The following is a 24,675-nucleotide window of genomic DNA, read 5'->3' on the forward strand; positions in this document are numbered from 1 at the left end:
AGTAGGTACAAGGGATATTAGGTTCCCTTTTCCTTAGAATTAACTTTGAGGAGAGGTGGTTATAGCTAAATGTAGAGAAGAAAACTAAGTGTCAGCTCTTCCTTTTAGCCCATGTATTTTCTCAAGTAATAAAAAATTTCCTGCTTATTTCCTATGAAGTAGGAGAAAGCCATGCAGTTTTAAGAAAAGGCAGCACACAGTACTGGAGCTTTGACCTAATACATCTTCAAAGAATGCCAAGGTCAGCGGAAATTGAAGTTTCACAAATTGTCTCTCACTTGGACTATAAATCTCCACTTTTATAATCCTTCCTCCATCCATTCTTTGAGTGGAAGTGTCTTTTGTTTGAGTAAACCTTGGGGGTTTCTTCCCTTTTCAAAACTCTCCAATGGTCTTCCCTGCTTAAAACTCTTTCTAAAGCACTGAGGAGTAATGAATTCCTTTCTTGGGTAACAAAGAACAATATTCTAAAGGGTCTAGCCCCTATTAACTCTTCCAACCTTATGTCCTCTTACTTTCTCAATCTCCCACCTGCGAAAATGCACTAGAATAAGTCTCAATTAAGGGACATCAATTACAGTTTTCCTTTGCCAGAGAGATGTTCATTTCTCCTATTTTTGCATGATCTAATTTTTATTTTAGTTCCTGTACTGGGGCTTGAACAGGCTGGTGCTCTACCACTTAAATCACAGATCCATGTCTTTCTTTTTTAACTGGTGATTGGAGATAAGAATCTTAAGACTTTCTGGCTAGGCTGGCTTCAAACTGTGCTCCTCAGACCTCAGCCTGCAGAGTAGCTAGCTGGATTACAGGCACCAGGCACAGGTGCGTGATTTTTTATTGAACTGCCACATAAACGTCTCTTCAAAAGGATCGCCCTCTCCTCAAGTAGTCACCGACCGATATAAATACCATATTACTTATCATTATTTGCATATAGCTTAACACCACAGATTATTTTCTCTCTCTCGTTTTTCCTCTTAGCTTTCTATGACTTTTGCCTCTTCATCAGTTTAATAGACACCCCGGGATAGCGCCGAACATTTCTAAGGGTCAACCACAAATTCGTTGAAGTGAATAAGCTTTATTATATATGTTTCTTCCAGTGCCTCTCTTCTTCTAAATCGGGCAGAAGTTAACCTATTAGAAGATACACTGAGGAGAAAAAAAAAGTTTCTCATCTGTATTAAAGTATTTCCAGTGTGAGGCAGGGCTGGCTGTCCTTGCGAGTCAATGCGACTGAACTGGCCCTACCGATTCTGACTGCAAACAGTCAACCTCAACCTCTTGGCTTGTCACCGGGGCCTGGCGGCTGCCGGGTGCCCACCGTCTCGGCTTCCTCTGGGACACCGCAGGGACGTCGGGGATGAGCACTAGGGCCCGGGGGCCCCACGTGCTGGCTCTCGGGGTTCAGGAGGGGACGCGTCCGCTGGGAGCAGTCCTCCCGGGAGGGAGATGCTGGGAGGCGGGTCGGAGCCGTCGGGAAGGACAGGCCCAGCTTAGGCCGCGGGACCCAGCGGGGCTGCCGGCCGCTCCGGGAAGGACCCGGGGCAGGCGACCGCAGCCAAGCCAGCCTTCGGAGCAGAAGGCATCGCTCAGACCCCGGACGAGAGGCCTAAGGGGTCGTGGGACAGAAGGTAGGGACCCGGCAACCAAACACACCTGCAGAACAAACCGAGGCTCGGGACGTTTGCGGGTGGAAAGGGTTAACGCGTTTCCAAGGCAACAGACGAGGAAGCGGCGCCCGCAGCCCGCCGCAGGTTCGTAAGTCACCTTAAAAGTCCCACGGCGGAGCGGGATCTCGACGAATGGAGAGGCTGCCTCGGCGTCCCGTGCCCGGCGGGCCGACTGGGCGTTCGCGCCCTGAGCACGTGGGAAGGCGTTATTTATTTATTATTAATTTTTTTTCTTCCCTCTCCTAAAATCCCACCTACTTTTGCGCGGGCTGGACCCGACCGTGGCCTTGTTCTCGCGAGAGGTGAGCTTCCTCCTCTCGCGAGAATGAGTGGGAGGCGTGAGGAGTAGGCTGGGTCGCGAGCTGGAGCAGCGGCGGCGGCGGCGGAAGCCGAGGGGGTGGGCAGGGCGAGGGCGGGGGCGGGCCACGGGGCTGGGAGGGGGGGAGGGCTGGGGGCCGCTGCCCGAGGGGGCGTTCGCTGCTCGCTTGGGCTCGCGCCGCCCGTCGTTATGGGCCGGTGATGACGGGCCGGTGACTTGCCCGGGAGCTGCGGCCGCCAGGTGAGCCGGACGCGGCCTCGCCCGCCCGCGCTGTGAGCTGCGCGCTGACGAGGGTGGCGGCGGGTGTGGGCCGAGTTGGATGGAAGGATGGATGGAAGGATGGGAGAGCTGCCTGGCTCGGCCGTTCTCGGGCCTCTCCCCAGTCCGCAGTCCCGGCTTTGGCTGCGAGGGAGAGAGCTGCCCCTCGGCTGGGCGGTGGGAGGCGCTGGGGATGGGGAGGATGGGGCCGCGGGCTCTGAGGGAAGGGGGCGGGGGTGGGATTGCAAATGTGGCGTCGCCCCTGCGGCCTCTCGGAGGGACGGGCCCCATTTCCACCCCGGGGTGGTCTCCGGTGCTGGGTGTGCGGAGCTGGTCGTCTTCGCGGTGCGTGCGTGGGAGCTGGTACAGGAAGAGGAGGACATTGCACTTGGTCTCCAGACAGCATCTTTGGCTGTCAGAACCCCTGAGCCCTGGAACCAAATCTGGTGATGGGAAAGGCGTCCAGTGACTTGGTGGTTGCGTTTGCGGTCACATTCTCTCCAGGCTTAAAGCCTTTGTATCTTGACGGTTCAGAATTTCGAACGGATTGATAATACTTGTATGATTCAAAGAAGAAAGTGTAGCTGTAGCCAAAGCATTAGCATCTAAAACAAAATCCTTTGGCAAAATGACAGTAAAATCTGTAACATCGCAGTGGTATGGCTTATTAAGTTAATTTTTTCCCTCTTATCGTCGTTAACATCTTATTAATTGGAGATGTTTTGGGCTTAGGTATTAAGCCACTAGATGGTGAGAAATGCTGGCAAGAGCTTGTGGCCTTAATAAGACACACTGGGCTTGATAATCCTGTTAGCATTTTAGCTTTGTAATTATCCTGTCCCTTCCAAACGCTTAGCTTTCCTTAGCTTCCTTGCCCTTGTTATTTATGTCGAGTGATACTGATTTCATTATATATGAAAACAGAAAATAGTGTTCAGAAAAGATGAAGCATTTAATCATGCAAAGATGAGTTTTTAAAATGTCTTGATTTTAGATGGTACCTCAAGGCCGTGGCAAGATTGGTGTCACCTGTTCAAATAGTGCCATTTCGTGAAGCTTTTAAATAAGCATTTAACATTTTTCAAGTAATAAACTCGGTTAGTCATACTGTTTTATGTCCCTTCAGGCAAAATTGACCCAAAGGTTGATAGAGAATTCTATATTTACTTGTGGTTGTAACGATGATTTGTGAGAGATTAAAGAATGTGAAGGAATCAGGAAAGAATTGAGCTCAAGCTGAGCTCATGACTAGTGTATGAATCCATAGAGCTTCACTATTGAAAAGATTGTAAGGGCTTTGTGACTGTACTCTGTACTCCTAGGTCATGTGATTGTACTCTCATGCCAGTACTATTTCTCAGTTTTTCTTTTTCTTTTTTCTTTTTTTGCCAGTCCTGGGGCTTGGACTCAGGCCCTGAGCACTGTCCTTGGCTTCTTTTTGCTCAGGGCTAGCACTCTGCCACTTGAGCCACAGCGCCACTTCTGGCCATTTTCTATATATGTGGTGCTGGGGACTTGAACCCAGGGCTTCGTGTACATGAGGCAAGCACTCTACTGCTCAGGCCACATTCCCAGCCCCCTGTTTCGCAGTTTTTCAAATGTGCAGTTGCCCAAGACCCCTAGCTACAGTGAGAAATTCTATAGTCTTCTCTAACCTCTCAAGTCCAAGAATAAATCTAGAAGCTAAAGAAGTCCCTCCACGTTTTTAATTAGGTTCTGGAGAAAAAAAAGCATGGTACTTTTTTAACTTTTAAAAAATTAATTCCAGGAACTTAACTATCTGGAAAAGGAACTTGGAGTGAATAATATGCAATACTTCCTTATTTAAAGGGAGATTTCTAGTTATAAATAGGTATAAGAGTTTTGTCCATACATTAAAAAAATGTGAAAAACTTAGAGAATGTCCTTTAGTCAATGGGCAAAGAAAGCCAATCTACATGTGAAAAGCTCCCTGCCATGCCATCTTGGCAAATAGGTAGAAAATCAGAATTTAATGCTGCTGTTTGTTTTTTTTTTACAATGATTTTTGTAAGGATTTCAAAATTTAGGCCATCTGTTGCTTTGAAAAGTAATTGAAGTAACTTTGGATAGGGTAATCATTAATTACCTAGGCACATTGATTTTCTTTTTATGAAGAGACCTGCTTATTAGTGATAAAACAACCATTTGGATGGAATGAGAGGTGGAGACAGGTCAGGAAAAGGTCTAACTTGTGTATGAGTTAAGGTGATATGTAAAGTACTACCATGGTGAAGAGAAAGGAAATTGCTTTATTAGTTTTAAAACAGATTGGTCATTTCTAAATGCATTTTTCTCTTCATTTCTCTATGTAAAATGTATTAAAATATGTGCTGAACTGTGTGCTGGTGGAAGCCATCCTTGGCAGGAAAGTTTTTGAGACTCTCATTTGCAATTAATAACCAAAAAGCTGGAAGTAGAGGTGTGGCTCAAGTGGTAGAGCACCATCTTTCAGTGAAAAAGCTAAGAGACAGTGCCCAGGTCCTGAGGTCAAACTTTAGTACTGGTACACTTCTCTTTCTCTCCCTCTTCTCCTCCTTTCCCCGCACCCCCCTATAAACACATACACACAGACATATATACATTCTGGAGTAAAGGCCTTTAAATATAGAGTACAGATTTGAGATGTATAGGGACTGAACATGATACAAAAAGAAAACTTAAAATTATAAAATTACATTTTTGGCTGGTCCTAGAGTTCTGGGTCTGGGTGCTGTCCTTGAGTCTCTTTGTGCTCAAGGCTAGCACTCTACTACTTGGGCCACAACACCACTTCCAACCTTTTCTGAGTAGTTTATTGGAGATAAGAGACTCATGTACTTTCTTGCCTGGGCTGGCTTCAAATCATGAGCCTTAGATCTCAGCCTCCTGAATAGTTAGGATTACATTTTTTTTTTTTTTTTTTTTGGCCAGTCCTGGGCCTTGGACTCAGGGCCTGAGCACTGTCCCTGGCTTCTTCCCGCTCAAGGCAAGCACTCTGCCACTTGAGCCACAGCGCTGCTTCTGGCCGTTTTCTGTATATGTGGTGCTGGGGAATCGAACCTAGGGCCTCGTGTATCCGAGGCAGGCACTCTTGCCACTAGGCTATATCCCCAGCCCAGGATTACATTTTATATTAGCCACTAATAATGCTTTCTTTGACCTCTTTTAATAGCTTTAAGATTATTTGGCTGCAAGAAAAAAGCCATTTGAATGAGCTTATCTAAAAAAGGCATTTGTTATATACTTGGAACATTGCCTCTGGTTCCAGTGCACCATCCTGGAAACCAGAAGCTTCAATCTGACTTTTGAAATTTTTTTTTTCTGTAAACACATAATCCTGTATCTCTGTCCTCCCGTAGGTCTGTTCCAGTTCCTTACATACTGATACTGGCCTTCTCTTGAAAGCTCTTGATTTCTGCTTTCCTGTCACTTTGGTTTGTCAGAATGTCTACACAAGATTCACTTTACTGCATGGTTCCTAGCAAGTATCTCTATATCTCAATTCTGAATTCATGAAGAGAGAATCTGATTGGTTAAGTTTGTACTTCTAGCTGAGTTGGTTGGGGGCTTGGGAAGATGGGAATAGGAAATGGCTGGATTACATTGGCTTGTCTCACAGTTTCTAGGTCTACACTTTTCACACTACCACAGCATGTTTGATAAGGAGTGAACAGGAAGGAGTAATGACAACTTTGGGGTACTTTAAGAAGCTGTACGCTGTACTTTGACTTACTTCTTACATTGAATTTGTTTTCAGCTTTGTAATGAGACCAGATTCACTGATCTTCAGGACAAATTTTGTGTAAGTTAGTGCAAATTACTTAAATGCATTGTGCATTTCCCTGAAGCTGCTTCTGCTATGACAGTTCTGAATACATGTATGTAAAGCAGTTCATGTAATATGTAATAACAGGTACAACACAGGAGTATGGTGTCCCTGAGTGCCCTGTGTTAAGAACTGTGGCTGGTTTTCTGGAGTGCTTAGAGATGAAGGAATATCATTTCTGCTGTTAAAGGGGATAGAAATATAGGGATGACCACATATATTTAAAACTGTTTCTTGACTTCAGAAGATAAAATCCTTATGAATTTCTATCACCTTTCAGACTGCCATTTATATGTTATTCCTGGACGTCTTGGTCATGTCCTTTTAGATTCTCTGTTAATCTTCTTTCTGGGTCTCTGTAATCATTTTTTCTAAATAATTATTTATTGTCAAAGTGATGTACAGAGGGGTTACAGTTCCATATGTAAGGCAGTGGGTTCTGTAATCAGTTTTAAATTCTGAATGTGTGGATGATTTGTATAGCAACATTTCTAGATCTGATTACCAAATAATCTACTTTTTAGTTGCCTTTAGATATTTTCATTGGTACAAAATACTGTCTTATGGTTATTGTATAGTTGACAATGAGCTCTACCTTCCATTTCTCAGGCTTGAGATCTTAAAGTGATCATTTATGCTCTCCCTTTTTTATGCCCTAAATATCCTATTGGTGGGCTTATCAGTGTGGCATTATAGGTACCTTCTATGTTCCAGACACTGACCATCTGCAGAGTAGAGGCATTCATATTTTTCAGCTCCTGACTGCTTGTGGCTAGGGTCTAGTTTGCAGGAGCTTTTTTCAGTGATAATACTTTTACAGGTGGTAGAGTTACAAGTGCCACTGATAAAGAGACCTGTGTTCCTAGATTAAAATTTGGAACAAAATTTTCTTTGTCAGAAATAATCTCAGATGGGTTATTGTCAAAGGATAAGGACTTTACTTCAGCTTGATGCTACCATATTCACATTGAAAGTACAATGTAACACTTTTAGTTTGTGTGTACGTTTTTCTATATGTGTGGTCCTAAGGAATTGAACCCAGGGCTTCATATATACAAGGCAAGTACTCTACCACTAGGCCATATTCCAAGTCCTTGTGTGTATGTTTTTAAGTTGTGTTCACTGTTGCTGAACAGGGAATTTTGAAGTCAGTAGCAGGGCATACTTGGTATTTGTCAAGAAGGCTCATGTAGATACTTTAAATGCCGGGGCTCAAATGTTTTAGGCGTGAGCCCTAATCAGGAAGCAGTTCAAACATTATCTCTTTTTTAATTTTTTTTTTGGGGGGGCCAGTCCTGGGCCTTGGACTCAGGGCCTGAGCACTGTCCCTGGCTTCTTTTTGCTCAAGGTTAGCACTCTGCCACTTGAGCCACAGCGCCACTTCTGGCTGTTTTCTGTATATGTGGTGCTGGGGAATTGAACCCAGGGCCTCATGTATACGAGACAAACACTCTTGCCACTAGGCCATACCCCCAGCCCACTCTTTTTTAATTTTGAAAAAAAAATATGGCAGGACAAATACTTTCTCCTGGGTTAATTTTTCAGAAAGGTTAATTTTTCAGAAAGTCTTTAGAATGGAAACCATATTTTCTATTCGTGTATCATTATTGCTATCAAATGCTTCTCAGAGTTTCTTGTTTGTGATGAAAGTTCCCTCACAGTAGTAATAGTTGTGTATTGTGGATACAGTTGGAAGGGTGCAGAGATGAGTGAGCATGGCGGTAGACTGTAGACTGAGAGGAAAGACTTTCCTCTATTGTATCCCAATTACTGCAACTTAGACTTTTGCTGTATATCAGTGCTGAATGTTATTAATATTTACAAGTTAATGCTGGGCATAAGCATGTTAAGAGGCAATATAGACAAAATGCTAAAAAAATAAGGCAGTGACAGTTTTGCCTCTCAGGAGATACTTGGCAGTTTTTGTAGAATTTTGATTTTTTAACAGCTAAGTGGGTGTTGCTAGCATGTATTGGGTAGAGTCCAAAGATGGCATAGAATGCCCTCACTACAGTGCCGAGACTTAATTGGCCCCAAATGCCCATAGTGCTGAGGTGAAGATATTGCACTGGAAGAACAAAATAGTATACTTTATGTGAAAAAATGAGGTTGAGTTACAGTAAAAAGGTTAGAAAATATAAAGAAGTGCATGAGTATCAGTATTTTAAATATGATCGATCATTGTTTAGAAAGGCAAAACAGTAGTAACTAATATTGTGGTAACTTTAAATTTTATAAGTCAGACAATAGGTCCACACACAAAACACACACTTGGCATATATGACAGGCTTAATGCTGGGCACTTTGTGTAGATTATCTTAATCTTTATAGATGTTACTTTTCTAATTTTTAGATCTACAACAACTGAAGACAAGACTAAACCAGAGCCCATTGGCTCTACTATAACATGTTCCTGAAAACAGATTAAAACCACACTTTAACTTGATGCTGGGGATAGCACCCAGGGTCTAGAGCACACTGGGCAAGTCCTATGCTACTTCAGACAACATCCCTGGCCCTTCTGTTGGGGGTGTGGGGGGTGGGGGTGGGAAGATACTTTTTGTTTTTAACATAAGATCTCACTAACTTTGCCCCAGCTGACCTCAAACTTGACATTCTCCTGCCTCCACCAGAGTGTAGGCTAGAATTACAAGCATACACCCAGCTATTTGAACCTTTAAAAATCCAATAAACAGTATTCACAGAGGCTAAAAAAGGGTGGTTTCCACAAAGGGTGTAGCCAACTTTGGAGTATCTACCTGCCTTATCAGGTGCTGTTCTTATTCTTTACTACCTCTTTACTACGTTGCCTTCTAGTGCAGGTGAGGCCTTATCAGCCTTCCTTGCAGGAAGGCCAGGTAACATCACCTTATCCTACTGCTCAGTAGGCTTTTTTCTGGTATTTGCTTAGGTTACAGGACTAGTTTTGCTTCAGTCTTTCTTCAAATAATATCATTTCATATACAATATTTTTAGTTTGAGCAGGAATTTTTTTAAGAAGAGTAGAAATAGAAAATAATTTTAATATGATTGTGGTATTTAGGTATTTAGGTGCTCTTTCTTTATTCCTTTTGTAATGTAAATTTTGAACTAACTTAGCTCAGGGGATTTCCTTTCATAGTTACTCTAATGTGAGCAGCTGGTGATGAATTCTCACAGCTCTTACTAGTCTAAATAAATTTATTTTGCCTTAAAATTTGAAAGATTTTTCATTATGTATGGATATTTTAGTTTTGCTGTTTTTCCTTTCCAGTGTTTTAACATGTTGCCCTTTGTTCTCTATATGTGGTTTATCCTTTTATGATCTTTTTTTTTTTTTTTTTTTTTTGGCCAGTCCTGGGCCTTGGACTGAGTGCCTGAACACTGTCCCTGGCTTCCTTTTGCTCAAGGCTAGCACTCTGCCACTTGAGCCACAGCGCCACTTCTGGCCGTTTTCTGTATATGTGGTGCTGGGGAATCGAACCCAGGGCCTCATGTATACGAGGCAAGCTCTCTTGCCCCTAGGCCACATCCCCAGCCCTTTTATGATCGTTTTTATGATTTTCTTTTTATCATTGGTTTCTACAAATTTTGTAATGATGTGCCTTGATTCTCTTTATTTTATTCTTGGTGTTTGTTGGGTTTTCTTTGATTGTCACTTTATGTTTTCATCATATTTGGTAAATTCTGGACCATTTATTTAGTCTTAACTTATTTATTCAAAGTGCATAGTGCTGAGCATTACACAGTGGAGCCTTAGATTATTTTTTTTTTCTTTTTCTCCATTTTTGGCCTTCATGTATCCACTTTTTTTTTTTTTAACAGTGCTGAGTAGGTTGCTTCTGATGTTTGTTTTGTTTTGGATAGTTTCTATTAAACTGTGTACAAATTTGCTTAACTTTTCTTCACTGTTTAGAAGTAGTTTACATTCAGCTCTAAAAATTCTGTTTTCTTTCATTCCTTGCTTCTTCCCATATCATATCTTTTTTCCTTCTGTGTATGGGACATATTTATACTTCAGTTTTAGAACTTTTTCTTGTTCATGCCCTCATCTCATCATCGTTCTGCATTCACTAACTTTTTTCTCCTCAGTTATGGCTCATTTTTCTTCTACCTTGTGTACATTGTGATTTTTTATTGTATGTCAGCTGCTGTCTTCTTGAATTTAGTATTGGATATGTTGGGGTACCTGCTTGGATTACTTGGAATCTGTTAATTGTTTGTGGTTTGCTTATTTTAAGCCTTGCTAATGTGATGGTTAATTATAATTGATAATTGTCAATTCATTGGTTGAGAGATGTCTAGATTAGTAAAGCATACCTCTACTGTGTCTGTGGAGGTGTTTCTGCAGAAGATTAATTAAGGGAGGAAATCTTGGTGGGAGATGCCATCCAGTAAGCAGGAAGGAAAGGCAAGAGAGGGAAGTCCAAGAGCCCAGGCTTTAGTCATCATGGACCAGAATTTATGAAATCATGAACCATATTAATCCTTTCTTCCTTTTAAGTTCTGTTATTCTGTCTCAGCAAGACAAAATCTGGATTGTGTACTGATGCTTTATTTTCCCTATGAAGGCCATTTCTTTCCCAAGACTCTTGTCTATCTTTTCCCTGATAGGCTGCAAGATTTTCTCCACTCTGGTTAATAAGTTGTAAACTTTAGTTTGTTGTTCTCTGGTTGTTACTTTTCTAACCTCAGGTACTCAGCACAGGTAGTATTGAGCCAAAAGTTCTTGAGGAACCAATCCTTCTCCAGATGACGGGCTCTTGCTCTTATTGCATCCAGCTGGCACTATGTCCTGAAAATTCTAGCCACCTTGTTTGCCCTAAACTGAGCTCTGTGTCCAAAACTCATAGAGACGACCAGACTGCTTGGCTTTCCTGTCCTTGTTTTGTGACCTGGAAACACCTGGCAGACTGTTTCCCTTCTAAGAGCTCATAGTCCTGCATTGCCTGTTGTTTAATGTTTGAATACCCGTGTGTGTGTGTGTGTGTTTGTGTGTGTATGTGTGTGTGTGTGTGTGTTGTGTATCTCTCTATCTTGAACTATTTTGTTGTAATAATATTGAACAGAATAGTAATGGCATTTGGTCAAAATGTGTATTTGGAGCCTTTATTGCAAATATGATCTCTCAGTGTCACTAGCTTTTAAATATTTCTTACAACTCATTAAGTGTAGAGGCATGCATTTAAACATTTAGAGGCATACTTCGCTCTTCAAGATGGTTTTTCTTTTTCAGTTTTTTTAAGCAGAGACTTGCTACATAGATTGGCCTTAAACTCACAATTCTCTTGCCTTAGCCTGGTGTTAGGATTGCAGGCATGTGCTACCACTCCTGTCATAAAATTCCTTTTTATTCAGCAAGTGCTTGTGTGTTTACCATGTTAAAGTGCAAGTACATAAAATGTTTGTGTCTCCAAAGAACTCACAAGAGGGAAGTATGCAAATAATGGCATAAAAGGGTTAAAAGAAAAACCACTTGTGATAACAAAGGAGGTAGCTACTATTTGGACAATGAGGGGAAAAGGAGCCAAGAAAGAGAGAGGTCATTGAACTGTGCTTACAGAGTAAGTTCAGCTAATAGACGTGAAAGTGAGAAGCAAGCAAGAAGTTTAGAAGCATAGCAGGTCAGGACTTGATACTTTCTTCAGTTAGGTTATTGGCTCTTTAAAGTTAGACAAAATGAGGAGAGTGTTTAGGGAGAAGTTTTATTCAGATTTTAAACATACTAAAGAGTAACTGGGATTATTTTAGTCAGTTTTGTGTGTTGCTCTAACAAAATACTTGAGGCTAATACTTTATATAGAAAAGAAACCTATTTACCTCACAGTTTTGATTTAATTTCACAGATTTACCTCACAGAGGTTGAAAGTCCAGGCAGCTCCATCTGTTCAACCTCTGATGAGGTCCTTCTGGATACATCACAAGATGCCCTTGTTTATGATAGTAAGAAATTAGATGGTAGGACAGAGCCAGGAAGCAGGGAGAAGCCTAGCTCTCTTTTATATAAGCGCCATCTTGGAGTACTAACCCAGTTCCATGAGAGCTGAACTCCAAAAGACAGTATAAAGTCACTCATGAGAGAGGTGCCCCTAGGGTCTAAATATCTCCCTGTAGGTTTCACTACCACTCAGCACATGAACCTCTCAGTGGAAGCCACATCCAATCCCTCCCAGGAATATTTAAATGGATTTATCTAGTAGAAAACTAGATATAAGGAATTTAAATGGAAGCACAACCGAATTGAAGATATAGGGGGTTATTCTCATAGTTCAAACCAGGGGTAAACTGAAATAGAATGAAAACCAAAGAGGAGGATGAAGGTAAAGAAATACAAACACTTGAGAATCAAGGTAAGAATTTAGGGAAGTGAATCAGTATGATTAGAGAGATACAGTGTTTCTTTTTCAATCATAAATTGTAATTGTTTACAATACAGATTTCTATAATGACTTTAATATAGATGTGGTCCTCTGTGAGTGCTATAGAAATAAACTGATTGAACTAGGCATGGTGGCATGTGTCTAATCCTATACTCAGGAGTCTGAGGAAGGAATGCAATGATTTGAGACTATGTCGGCCAGAAAGTGGGACCCTCTCTCATTTAAATAAAACAGTCTGGGTGCTGTAGCTCATGCTTGTAATCCTAGCTACTCAAGAAGCTGAGACCTGCAAGGAGGATTGTGGTTCAAAGTCAGCCTGGGCAGAAAAGCCTATGGGACTCAAGCCAAACTATTGGACTGCTAGCATGGGTCTAGTGGTAGAGTGTCAGCCATATAAGCAAGCTAGTTGAGTCACACCTTGAGACCTCAGTATTGGCACAAAACAAACCTAAACCAGAAAATTGTCTGTCTGGAAGTTTGCAAACTAGGGCAGCAGGAGGCAAGTCTAAATGGAAAAGAATTGTTGCTACAACACTGGAAAAGTGTTTCATACTCCTTAGCATAGTTAATTCCAGTTATTAATGACATAGTAATCAAGTAGATGATGTTGATTTGAACATTTCTTACGCCAGGAGAGGTAGAAAGAGTTGAATACAGATACACATTTATATATGCTTATACACATGTATACACACATGTATCGTTTGTTATATTTGATTGCTTTTAAAATCTGAAATGGGGTCTTTCTGGGTACCTCAGGCTGGCTTCAAATTTGTGGTCTTCCTGCCTTAGCCTCTTTCTAATACTAGGGTTACATGTATGCACTACTACACATGGTTGAGAATATTATTTGATTGTAAAAGTATTTGCATCTAGAAAAGAAGGCACATACACAGACCAAAACCAGAAAAACAGACCAAATAACTATGATTGCATCTACCTAGATAAAACCACAGTACCCATTCTTCTTTCATATTGCATAATATATACTACACACACTTGTGTTATGTATACACTTGTGTTGGAACCAACCTTATACTCCTATCATCCCCCATCCTTGTCTTGGGTGTCTCTGCCATCAGTTTATATGTATAAGTGTGTGTTTTATCACAAATGAGAGAACATAGTTCATACCATTTTACAGTTTGTTCATGTAAGTCGAACTCAGTTTTTCCAACTGAGTCAAGAAAATGTATTATAATTTATTTAAATTGATGAACTCATACTTGTTCCTCAATATCCCTTTGAAATTGTGTTTTCTGCCTCAGGGCACGTCACACCATAGGGTAGGTACTTCACTTCCAGAGCCAGTGAGTTTTATGGAAAATCTTCAGTGAGTTACTATTGTTGACTTTACTCAAAGCAGTTCTGGTTCTCTTTTCCCCACTCCCTTTTCAGTCAAGACTTGAAATCTATTCAGAAACAAAGATGTGATATGGCATTTCTCTGACTTTTTTTTTTTTTTTGCACTGGGGTTTGAACTCGGGGCTTCCTGGCACCTACTAGGGTACTCTAGAGCACTTGAGCCATGGTCACAGCCCTTTCTTTTTGTTGGTCGTGGGGCTTGAATTCAGGGCTTGGGTGCTGTCTCCCGGCTTTTTCACTCTACCATTTTGAACCTCAGTGTCACTTCCAGTTTTCTGGTAGTTAATTGGAGATAAAGAGTCTCATGGACTTCCTTGTGCAGGCTGGCTTTGAATTGTGATCCTCAGATCTCAGCCTCCTGAGTAGTTAGGATTACAGGCATGAGCTACCAGCTCCTGGCTCCCTTTTTTACTTTAGTTATTTCAGATAGGGTCTTGTGTTTCCTGGGGTAGTGTCAGGTCACTGGGATTACAGACATGTGCCATCAGGCCTGATTTATTGGTTTTAATGAGCTCTAATTTTGCCTAGATGATCTTTACCTTCTAAGTGGCTGGAATTATAGGTTTGGGCTACTGTTCTTGGCCTATTGTCAGTGTTGTTTTTAATGGCTACTGTTGCCTCATGGTAGAGAAGTAAACTGAAAGCCATTTACTTTCCTGTTTCTTATTTCTATTATGATGTGAGATAACAGTTTCTTAAAACTTTAAGTACAGTGGAAGAGTGGCTAATTGTCTTTGGTGCTGGAGTTAGAATGTTTGGATTTGTTTGGGCTTGGGCAAATTATTTAACTTCTTTCTCCTTGCCTCAGATTTCTGGGTTGTTACAGTGAGATGTTAATGTAAATCTCTTAGCATGCACTTATTTAATCATGAGTCCTAGTTTAGAACCTTAAATGTTGCTCCAGGATCGTTATTTGTTTTGAATAATTCCAAAAAGTACAATTGCTAGGTCAAAGGGTAGGAATATTTTCCAAATTTTGACAGGCATTATAAATTTGCTTTCTAGAAAGATAGTGCCATTTTACTTAGGAGCTGATCTTGAGAGTCCGGAACTCTTGAGTGGGCTTTTGTACTTTATGTTTTATTTGAGGTTTAGGTAAGTTCCTTTGCCTCTGAGTCTGGGGCAATGGAAAAGAATACTGTGGGAAGGAAGGAGGGAGAGTTAGTATGGTACAAATAAAAGGATAATTTTATTGCTTTGTCCACATAAACCTTTATACTTAAAGCTTGCTTGATAGTTTTGTTTTGCTTGATCATTTTGTTCCATAGTATTCTATTTTTCTTTTGTTCATGCTTTGTACTTCTCGAAGTGCTCTCTTTAAAGTATTTTCCATTTTATTTTCACAATAACAATAAGCTTATTGTGAAAATCATAGATAACTAGAACTTCGCTAATTTTTTTTTAATTCTAAAGGGGACCTAGATTAATTTTTTTTTAAATCTTTTTAGTTTTGTGGCTTGAACTCAGGGCCTGGGCACTGTCGACCTTTTTTGCTCACTGTAATATTTAAGCCAACTTATTGCTGTTAATTGGTGATGGGTGTCTCATGAACTTTTCTGCCTGGGCTGGCTTTGAACCTTGATCAACAGATGTCAGTCTCCTGAGTAGCTAGGATTATAAGTGTTGAGCCATTGGAATCAGCTTTGAGTTTGTTTTAGCATATAAATCTGTTCATAGTATAAATTTATGAGAGTTGGAATGTCTTGGAAACCTCAAATAGGTAATCCCTGATAAGAATAACTTGATTTACTAAAGATATTTGAAACTAAGCAGTTCCTAAATATTTGACTTAAATTTTTTGATTATTTAAAACTTACTTCTCTTTAATTTTTACTACCTCCCAGACCCAGGAGTACCATATCTGTGCTGTCTCTCTTAAATCCTTGGGTACAGATGCTAAATGAATAGACTAGGATCTACAGTCAAATACAAATATTGATTGGATAATGCTCTGAATGATTTAAGTTCTTAAGAGCTGTTAGTAAAGCATCATTAAAAAGTTACCAGTTTTAGAGCTGGGAATGTGGCTTAGCTGTAGAATGCTTGCCTAGCATGCACAAAGATCTGGGTTTGATTCCTCAGCACCACATAAACAGAAAGAGCCTAAAGTGGCGCTGTGGCTTAAGTGGTAGAGTGCTAGTCTTGAGTAAAAAGAAGCTCAGGGACAAAGCTCAGGCCCAGAGTCTAAGCCACAGGACTGGCAAAAAAAAAAAAAAAAAAAAAAAAAAGCAGTTTTAGAGTTCTCCTGATATTCCTGTGCTTGCTAAGTACTGTTAATCATTTAACTTGAGTGTTTCTGAATTCTAGCCATTGGCATGCTGTTAAATTTCTCTGTGGGTTTTTTTTTTCTTTAGTTCATCTGTGTAATTTTGTATCTACAGATTACATATTCTCATTTGTATAATTTCTGTTCATTTACTGAGATAAAACAGCATCATTCACTGTTGTAGAGTTAAGAATGACTTTTGGAGTAAAGAAAGCTGGAATCATGTGCATGTGTAAGTGTATATGTATTTGTGGGAGTGGTGTGATATCTAAGATTTAAAAAGGTTTTTAATTGTTATTGAAATTTCGCAGTGAAAGGGGGCAATGAGATTGAAAGAAAAAGATATAAGTATACTACTTTATAACTTTTAATCCCCAAATACGATTTTATAATAATATTTTTTTTTTTTTTGGCCAGTCCTGGGCCTTGGACTCAGGGCCTGAGCACTGTCCCTGGCTTCTTCCCGCTCAAGGCTAGCACTCTGCCACTTGAGCCACAGCGCCGCTTCTGGCCATTTTCTGTATATGTGGTGCTGGGGAATCGAACCTAGAGCCTCGTGTATCCGAGGCAGGCACTCTTGCCACTAGGCTATATCCCCAGCCCTTTTATAATAATTTTATATTCTGCTAAATGACTAATATACTCAAATGTTTTCTTATATATGTATCTCTCTCTACACACAAACATATATACACACATGTATATGTATATGGTCAATAGATTTTTAGGGCTGAAAATTTAATTTTCATTTTAATGCTTGGGTTTAAAGAAATTAATTTAGCACAAAATGTTTGCTTCTTTTTCTAAGATTTTTTTAAATACATTTTCTTTAGGTGTTTTGTGGATTTATTCTTCAGTGATTACATACCTAGTATATAATTATGGCGACGTTCCAGCCTTTCAGGAAGCGTCATTTGAAGACTAGAGCATCTATCCGAAAAGTAAGTTCATTCTATTAGATTCTTTCACTCAAAGTTTTAATAAGAAGGTTGAATTAAAAGAAATTCTGCACCTTTGTATTTAATTTTAAGATGAACACATTGTTTAAGTTAGTAACATTAAAATACTACAGATTGACATGTATAAAGACAATATGAAATGAGATCCATATGATTTTTTCCCCAAAATCTTTATTTCCTAAATTGTACTGCCTCCTTCCCATTTCTTTTCAGTAAATTGATCTCTGTTTTATTAGGAATATAGAGCAAACTTACCTATATACTTTTGGCCTTATCCCAAATGTATGTATGCATATATATTCATTCTTTCTCTTAATAAATAGGAATTTGAGTGCTTGTTTTATGTTAGGCCCTATGATACATATTGAGAAACTAGTGCTGAACAAATGCAGTAGCAGAAACTAGTGCTGAACAAATGCAGTAGCATTCTTTCTTCTAGACTGAGGATGTCACTAAAAGGCAGGAGAGAGAATGGAGACTGGAGGATGTTTAACAGTCTTTGTTGGCCCTTTTCCTGTTCTTTAATTTCTGTACTATGTGATACTGATCTTTACCTGATAAGATGATCTTTGAGTTTCAGCACATTGTTTTTCTTCTCATTGCTTCTCTTTTCTGCTCCCTTTCGATAACTATCCTCCCCTGTCATACTCAGAGTGGGGAAAGTAAGGTGGCTGAGGAAAGAGTAAATGCCATCTAATTACCAAATTTCTAACAAATAACTTGGTTTAGTCACATCCATTGGTAGCAAGTAAGTTTACAGTCTCTCATTGGTTTATTAGTATTGCTCTGGATGTGTGGATATATAATTCTATACTTTACAGTATTTTATTTATATAATCATGTATCTATCTGTGTATCATTGCTCAAATTTTCCCCAGATAAGTGTTTAGGAACCCCTGTTAGCTAGTGCAGCCTTCTTTTGTCTCTTGCTTTTAATTCCTTCTTCCTTGCTTTTTGGTTGCATCCTATTGGTGTATAGAGTGACATAGTTTCACCATACTTGAAATTACTATTTTTCAAAGAGCCATGAAAAGGATTTAGAAATCAAGATCTGAGTATGGGAAATGCCACTGGGTTCTACAGTGTTAGGAACTTATATAGATAGTTTCAAGTTCAAGTTCAGATGTTATATACCATTTTATCCCTGTTTTGACTTTATGTTATTTATTTATTTTATTTTTATTTTTATTTTTTTTGGCCAGTCCTGGGACCTGGGCTCAGGGCCTGAGCACTGTCCCTGGCTTCTTTTTGCTCAAGGCTAACACTCTGCCACTTGAGCCACAGCGCCCCTTCTAGCCATTTTCTGTATATGTGGTGCTGGGGAATTGAACCCTGGGCCTTATGTATATGAGGCAAGCACTCTTGCCACTAGGCCATATCCCTAGCCCTTATGTTCTTTAGTATAAAACTTCTATTCATAAATGAAAATTAAATTGCTTTAATGTTGGATATGTTCAGTTCCACAGAGTTACAAGTAGAATTTTCTGGTTATTCTGTCCATCTTTATTAACTTGCATTCACAAGTAAATAAGAATACTCCCAAGATTAAATTTAGGAGTTGCAATCCATTACCATTTTCTTTTTGGAGTCTTAATTATCCCAAATTTGTCCAGCCAGAATAAGTAGGCCTCTGTTATTTTGAAATGAGACAATTAGCCTTGAGCACTTCCTTGTATTCTGCCACAGTTATATGTTACAGGCTCACCTTGCTTTCTCTTTCTCAGACTTGGAACCAGCCTTTTGGGTTGTTTTTTCCTGAGGAGCTTTCATTCTCTTAATTGGTGATGTTTGGAAATAAAAATCTGGGTACTTGGTTTGCTTATTGCTTCTGAGGGTCATAGCCCCTAAGAACTTTCTAGTGGAATAATATTGAACATGTATTTAAAGATTTACTGGTTTGTATTGATAGGTCACACTGAAACTTAACATTATGTCTTGTTTTCTTTAAATTATGTGCTTTCATATTTGTATAGCTTTCTTAGAACATAGCATTAATTGATGTATTAAAAGTGAGCAGCTGTTTGTTGAGTTCATATAGATGTGAGGTTCTGAAATCTGAGGAACTAAAGTTGAGTAAAATAGTGTCTAACCTTAGTAATTTGGTTTAATAGGTAGTAAAGACAAATAGTTACGAGAATAGTAATTATAATATATATGGTATTAATTAAAATATCTCCATATACAAGCAATACAATAGGAAGTTTGAAGGGTTTTATTATGACTAAAGTATGGGAAAAATCTTTGCAAGATTGAGGTGGGTTGAATGTAAGAGACTGAGAAACCAGGGACATTACTGGTAGAAGAGCAGGTCAACAAATCAGATAGGGAAGGAGGTATAAAAGTATGGTAAATGAGGTTGGAAGGAAGTTAATGGGGTCTCTTTATGTTTGACTATAATACTCATTTTCTTTATGTAATTTTTCCTGTCTCTGGTCTTTTGCAATTGTGGCATTGCTGTCCCCCAAATGTAGAATCTCCCACCTCATTTTCATCATACAGCTACCTAAGACCTTTGAAAACCTTATTTTCAGTTGCTACTGATTTTCTGTCTCTGACTTGGTTTAGAGTAATCTTTGTTGCTATCTACTGTGCCTTCCTGTAGCTCTAATATCTCACCCATTATATAAATTGCTGCTTCTTTTCTGCATGTAACTTGGAAATCGATATGTATTCTTTACCTTATTCGTGTAAGAGTAAGTAAACAAGGAGTATGACAGACTGGGTGGTCTTCCAGTGAGCAGAAATTTTTGGCTCTGGTATGTTTGTGTTGTCTGGACATAAAACTCAACTTAAGTGTAGCCTGGAGTTCACAAGGTGCCAAATGAATGAACTGAAGAATGAAATACTTCTAAAACTCAAGCATCTTCATGATCTCCTCCTTGTCTTAGAATTAAAGAATCTAAGCATGTCTTTCTTGTATTTCTTTTTTCAGAGCTTCAGTGAAGATGTGTTCCAATCTGTGAAGTCTTTATTAGAGAGCGAGAAGGAACTGTGCAGTATATCCATAGAGGACTGTGTAAGACAGAATGAACATGCCAATTTAACAGAGGTTTGACACATTCCTTTCTAACCTTTTTTTAAAAAATAAAACACAGTTTGAAGTACCTATTTAGAATATTCACATAATTGTCTTAATGAACTGTAATGATATCTAAATCATTGTATAGATGTTATTGACAACTCATTGGACTTGTAGATAGTACTGTATTCAGTGATTCTTCCTGAATTCAATAATTGTACTTCAGACCTGAGGTTTTTCTGTCCTGAAACATAAAAGTGAGTGTAAAATATTTACTTTTTGAGTTGTAATTTTTTATCTGCATCAGTGCTTTAATTTAAAATCTAAAGGTAGTGATAAATTTATTTCTGAAAGGAGTAAGCATTTGAAAGAAAATAGCCATATTTCATTATATTCATATTAGCAATTAAGAGATGTTGGTGTTGGTGTGAGTGTTGGGTTCGGTGGTAAAGCTTGCCTAGCATGGGGTCTAGGCTCTATCCCTAGTACTACAATTTTTGAAAGTGTCATATTGGGTCTTTGTAGCCTAAAACTGATGCATATGTTAATTAAATTCAAAATGAAAGTTCAAAATGAAAGCTCTAATGAGAGCCTTGATTATTCTTATTCTAGGGAATGTTTTTCTTTTATATTCCTTGAGAAAATTTCTACTACATGTCTTTTCATAAGAAGGTAAACATAATTTAGAATGCAGCAGTGACACTCACTAGACACTCCATTGAAAGCAAACTATACAACTTGAGGGAGGGAGAATAGGCTACTGGAGGTCAGTAGTTTCCCTGGATATCCAGAGGTTGACTAACACTTTTTTGAAATAACCATAATTTGTCACAATACAGTTGCCAAGGTAATTTTAACATTCTGAGTTGTTTCTGAAATAATCAGAAAGAGATCAAAGTGTATTCAGTATTTATTTATGTGCTAATTCCTAATTCTTGAGAACTTAATATCATAGTCCTGTCACTTACTAGTGTATCAATCTAGCCACAGTATTGCTTAGTAAATAATTTATCATTTATCTTAAAGGGAACAAAATTTCATTTTTATATTTTCAATTCAACATGTCAGTTTATGTGTATAGTGTCTCTTGATAAGTATCACCCTTTCATCATTCTCCACCTCTTTTCACTATCCCCCTACCTCTTCTCTCATTTCTTAGTTCTATTTTTACATATGTATATAAGTATTATGACTTTATGTACCTACCATGTGGCTCTCTTTCCATTGGCCTTCCACTTCTCTTAATTCCCACCTTCTCAGTTAATATGTAAGCTTCCTAACATTCATTTTGTTCTTTTAACTATTCAAAGGGTTTACATCATGGAACCTACCCCTGTATAACTATACTTTAATCAGTTTGATAGTGAATAAATGTATATTTTAGATCTAACTTTCATGTATGAAAACATGTTCCCTTTGTCTCTCTGAGTGTGACTTAGCTTACTCAGTGTAATTTTTCCCAGTCCATTAATTTCCCTGAAAACAACATAATTTCTTAAAACAGTGACAGATAGAACACAAAATCTAAAAACAACCCTTTTCAGGTTATAAAGTTAGTGCATATTTTTCATGGAAAAATGAGAAATATTGGAAACAGAAAAATGACTATCACTGATTCTATGAATTAGGAAAAAGGAAAAGAGTAAGATCATCTATCATTCCATTGCTATTTAATCACGGCCAACAATTTGGTGCATTATCTTCTAGTGCTAGTTTTCATTCATATATATATATGTGTATCTGCATATATTGTATTTTCTTTTATTATTATTTTTATATACATAAGTACAGATTTGGGTTTGAACTCAAGGCCTCATGCTTACTAGGCTGGCAGTATATAACTGAGCCCCTGAACCATACTTGCAGCTCTGATTTGCAAGGCAAGCACTCTACCACTAGGCCATATTCCCAGCCCACCAGCTCTGCTTTTTGCTAGTTACATTTAGAATAGGATCTCATTCAAAACTCCAGCCCATGATGGAGCTTTGATCTACCTACTACTTTAGGCTTCTTGTTGCTGGGATAACAGATGCATGCCACCATGTCTAGCTGCCACCATCTCTAGCTTCTTTTGTTGAGAGGGAGTCTTGTAGACTTCTTTTTTTTTTTCTTTTGGTCTGGGCTGTTCTGGAACTGCGATCCTCCCAATCTTACACTCCCATGAAGCTTCAGATGACAGATAAATGGTACTGTGCTCAGCTATGGAATGAGAAGGTTCTCAAAAATTTTCCAGTTCAGGTTGCCTTTGAATTGGTAGAATTGTCTTGTTCTTAGCCTTTCAAGTAGTCTGGATTATAGGAGTGAACCATGGGCACTTGGCTTTCTTGCATATGTTTTAAAAAATAAAGTGAAATTGTGTATATTATATATCATTTTTGTAATTTTCTTTTTAGTGTGACATTTCCCCCTGCTGTCAGATATTTCTAAACTCTGTAGAATGGTGTTAAAGAAAATAAATGATAGTAACAAATACAGCTGATGAGAAAGTAGCCTTGGGAGTCTACTCAGAGAAGACCTTTTTGAAGAAGTGATATTGGAGTTGGAACATGAAGAATGACGTGGAGCCAGGCATATCAGCATTTAAGGGGAAAAGATTCAGATTAAAATGGCACAGCTTTGAGAGCCTTAGGCAAGAATGTACAGGTTTTGGGGCTTGGATGCAATAGCTCATGCCTTTAATCTCAGTTATTGAGGAGGTGGATTACAATCCACTCTAGCCCTTGCAAAACTTTAGTGAAACCTCAATGAAACCAGCCCTTGTGCTTTGTCATTCCATATGTGTGTGTGAGAGATGTACACAGGGAGATGTTGATCTAGGCAAGCCCATGGCAAAACACAGGACTTTACCCAAAAAAGTAAAGCAAAGGGGGCATAGCTGAAATGGTAGACTGACTGGCTAGTAGCCTGCCTAGCAACTGTGAGGTCATGAGTTCAAACCCCATACTTCCTCCAAACAAATACAACTATACATGATATGTAGGATGTTTGAGATCTAGGAAGGTGATCTAAGTCTATGAATTTATGTGAAGGCTGAAAGCCTTCTAACTTAGGATTTCCCTCTAGGAAGCATGGATATTTCTGTGGAGCAGTGGCATGACAAGACAACTAAGTAGGAGAGGATGGTAGTAGTGCAGGTGGAGGAAGGGGACCAGGAGGTTTAAGTGGAGGAAAGTAGGTGTAGGTAAGTAAAATGTTTAGGGATAAAACTGATTATACCTGCTGTTGAGGAAGATGTGGATGACATATAGATGAGTTTCAAAGACTACACAGATCTTTGAAAAAAATACCTCATTGAGGCCGTTGGCATGTTTATATCTTACTGTGCTCAGCTCTGTCAGCAATCTGGAACAAGATTTAAAAACTCCAATTAAAACCTTTATTTTTTATTCAGGTGACATTTCTAGGCTTTAATGAAGAAACAGATGCTGCTCAAATACAGGTATGGTCAATTTATTGAACTGGAAAGGACAACAGGAGATTATTTAGAACAGATTTAGAAACTGAAAAGTATACCTTAGTAGTTCAAATTTACATTAAATTATTGGTATCTTTCTTCTTCATATTAAGTGAAAATACATGGTAACCTTTGAGTATTCTTGGGACCTTTTCTCCCTTGTGTGATATACAGTATGTGACATTTGTTTCCTCATTTTGATGGCTTTTGTAATTTGATATCAACAGTCTTAAGTTCTTATATATTTTAGCTGAGACACTTAACTCTAAAAGTAAATTTATGGAAGTCATTATTTGCCTATACAAAAAAATTTTAGTGTGTTTTATTGAGACACTCCTAGAGGGACTGATACTTGAGATTTAATATCAACAAAAAAGTGTGGTCAAAGCTCCTTTGATAGACCACTTCTTCATGCTACAGCTTGAATTTGATTGCTTCAGGTTTCCTGTTGAGATTAGTGTCTCCTAATAGGAGGAGCATTAGGAACATTATTCAGAGGAACATTACAGCTTTCTGAATACTGTCCAGCAAGTGATTATAGATGAAAACTCTGTTGTATGTCTTTGCTGGAAGGAAGTCACTTGGTCAGAAGGAACAGAGGATATCTTCTTGGGAACATTTGCTGGAAAGAGAAATAGTCCAAAGTGTTCCTCCAATACTTTTTTCACAGTTACTGATAAAACCATGTTTACAAAGCAAAGTACTCTTTAAGGGTCAAAGATGAATATTTCTTCAGCTGGATAAAATATTTACATGAAAAAGCAAACAAAATGAAAAAGAACTACTTTCTTTAACCTTTATAAAACTTTTAGTTAGAGTCTGATACAATACCTTCAAGAAGAGAGGTAGAAAAATGGATTTATACTTTACAAAATGAAAACTTAAATTCCAAGGAAGTACACCCAATAGCAAAGAACCCTGTGAGAAACTTCCTGAGTTATATCTGAGAATCATAGGTTGACATTGGCTAAAAAAGTATTAAATTCCCAATTGTTCTGGATATATGAGGTGCCATATTAAAATTCACTATAGCTTACTAAAATATGTTTCACAGGCTATGGCAATAGTAATATTCAATGATTTTAGTATGCATTTTTAATTAAAAATATTGAGTATCTGTGGATAATAAACTTTAAATATTAATTATGAAACAATTTACTAGTAGGATTTTTGG

At 38.7% G+C, this 24,675-nt stretch overlaps 1 protein-coding gene across 6 annotated transcripts in view; it reads left to right on the forward strand.

Moving 5' to 3' along the window:
• The first annotated feature begins 1,527 nt into the window (after positions 1-1,527).
• Positions 1,528-24,675, forward strand: part of Akap11 (A-kinase anchoring protein 11) — a 48,163-nt gene continuing 25,015 nt past the window's right edge. For 4 of the 6 annotated variants that reach the window (XR_007210332.1, XM_048341296.1, XM_048341300.1 and 1 more), the window contains exons 1-4: positions 2,098-2,235; positions 16,903-17,010; positions 19,961-20,077; positions 23,439-23,486. Coding sequence is in view for 5 of the 6 variants with exons in the window: in XM_048341296.1 (XP_048197253.1) it covers positions 16,951-17,010; positions 19,961-20,077; positions 23,439-23,486 (225 nt within the window). In the remaining variant the exon portion in view is untranslated. Of the gene's footprint in view, positions 1,761-1,791; positions 1,979-2,097; positions 2,236-16,902; positions 17,011-19,960; positions 20,078-23,438; positions 23,487-24,675 lie in introns of those variants that run through there. The other 2 variants (XM_048341298.1, XM_048341299.1) reach the window with 2 other exon arrangements.

Source organism: Perognathus longimembris, chromosome 3 (assembly GCF_023159225.1).
Source record: "Perognathus longimembris pacificus isolate PPM17 chromosome 3, ASM2315922v1, whole genome shotgun sequence".
Classification (NCBI taxonomy): domain Eukaryota; kingdom Metazoa; phylum Chordata; class Mammalia; order Rodentia; family Heteromyidae; genus Perognathus; species Perognathus longimembris.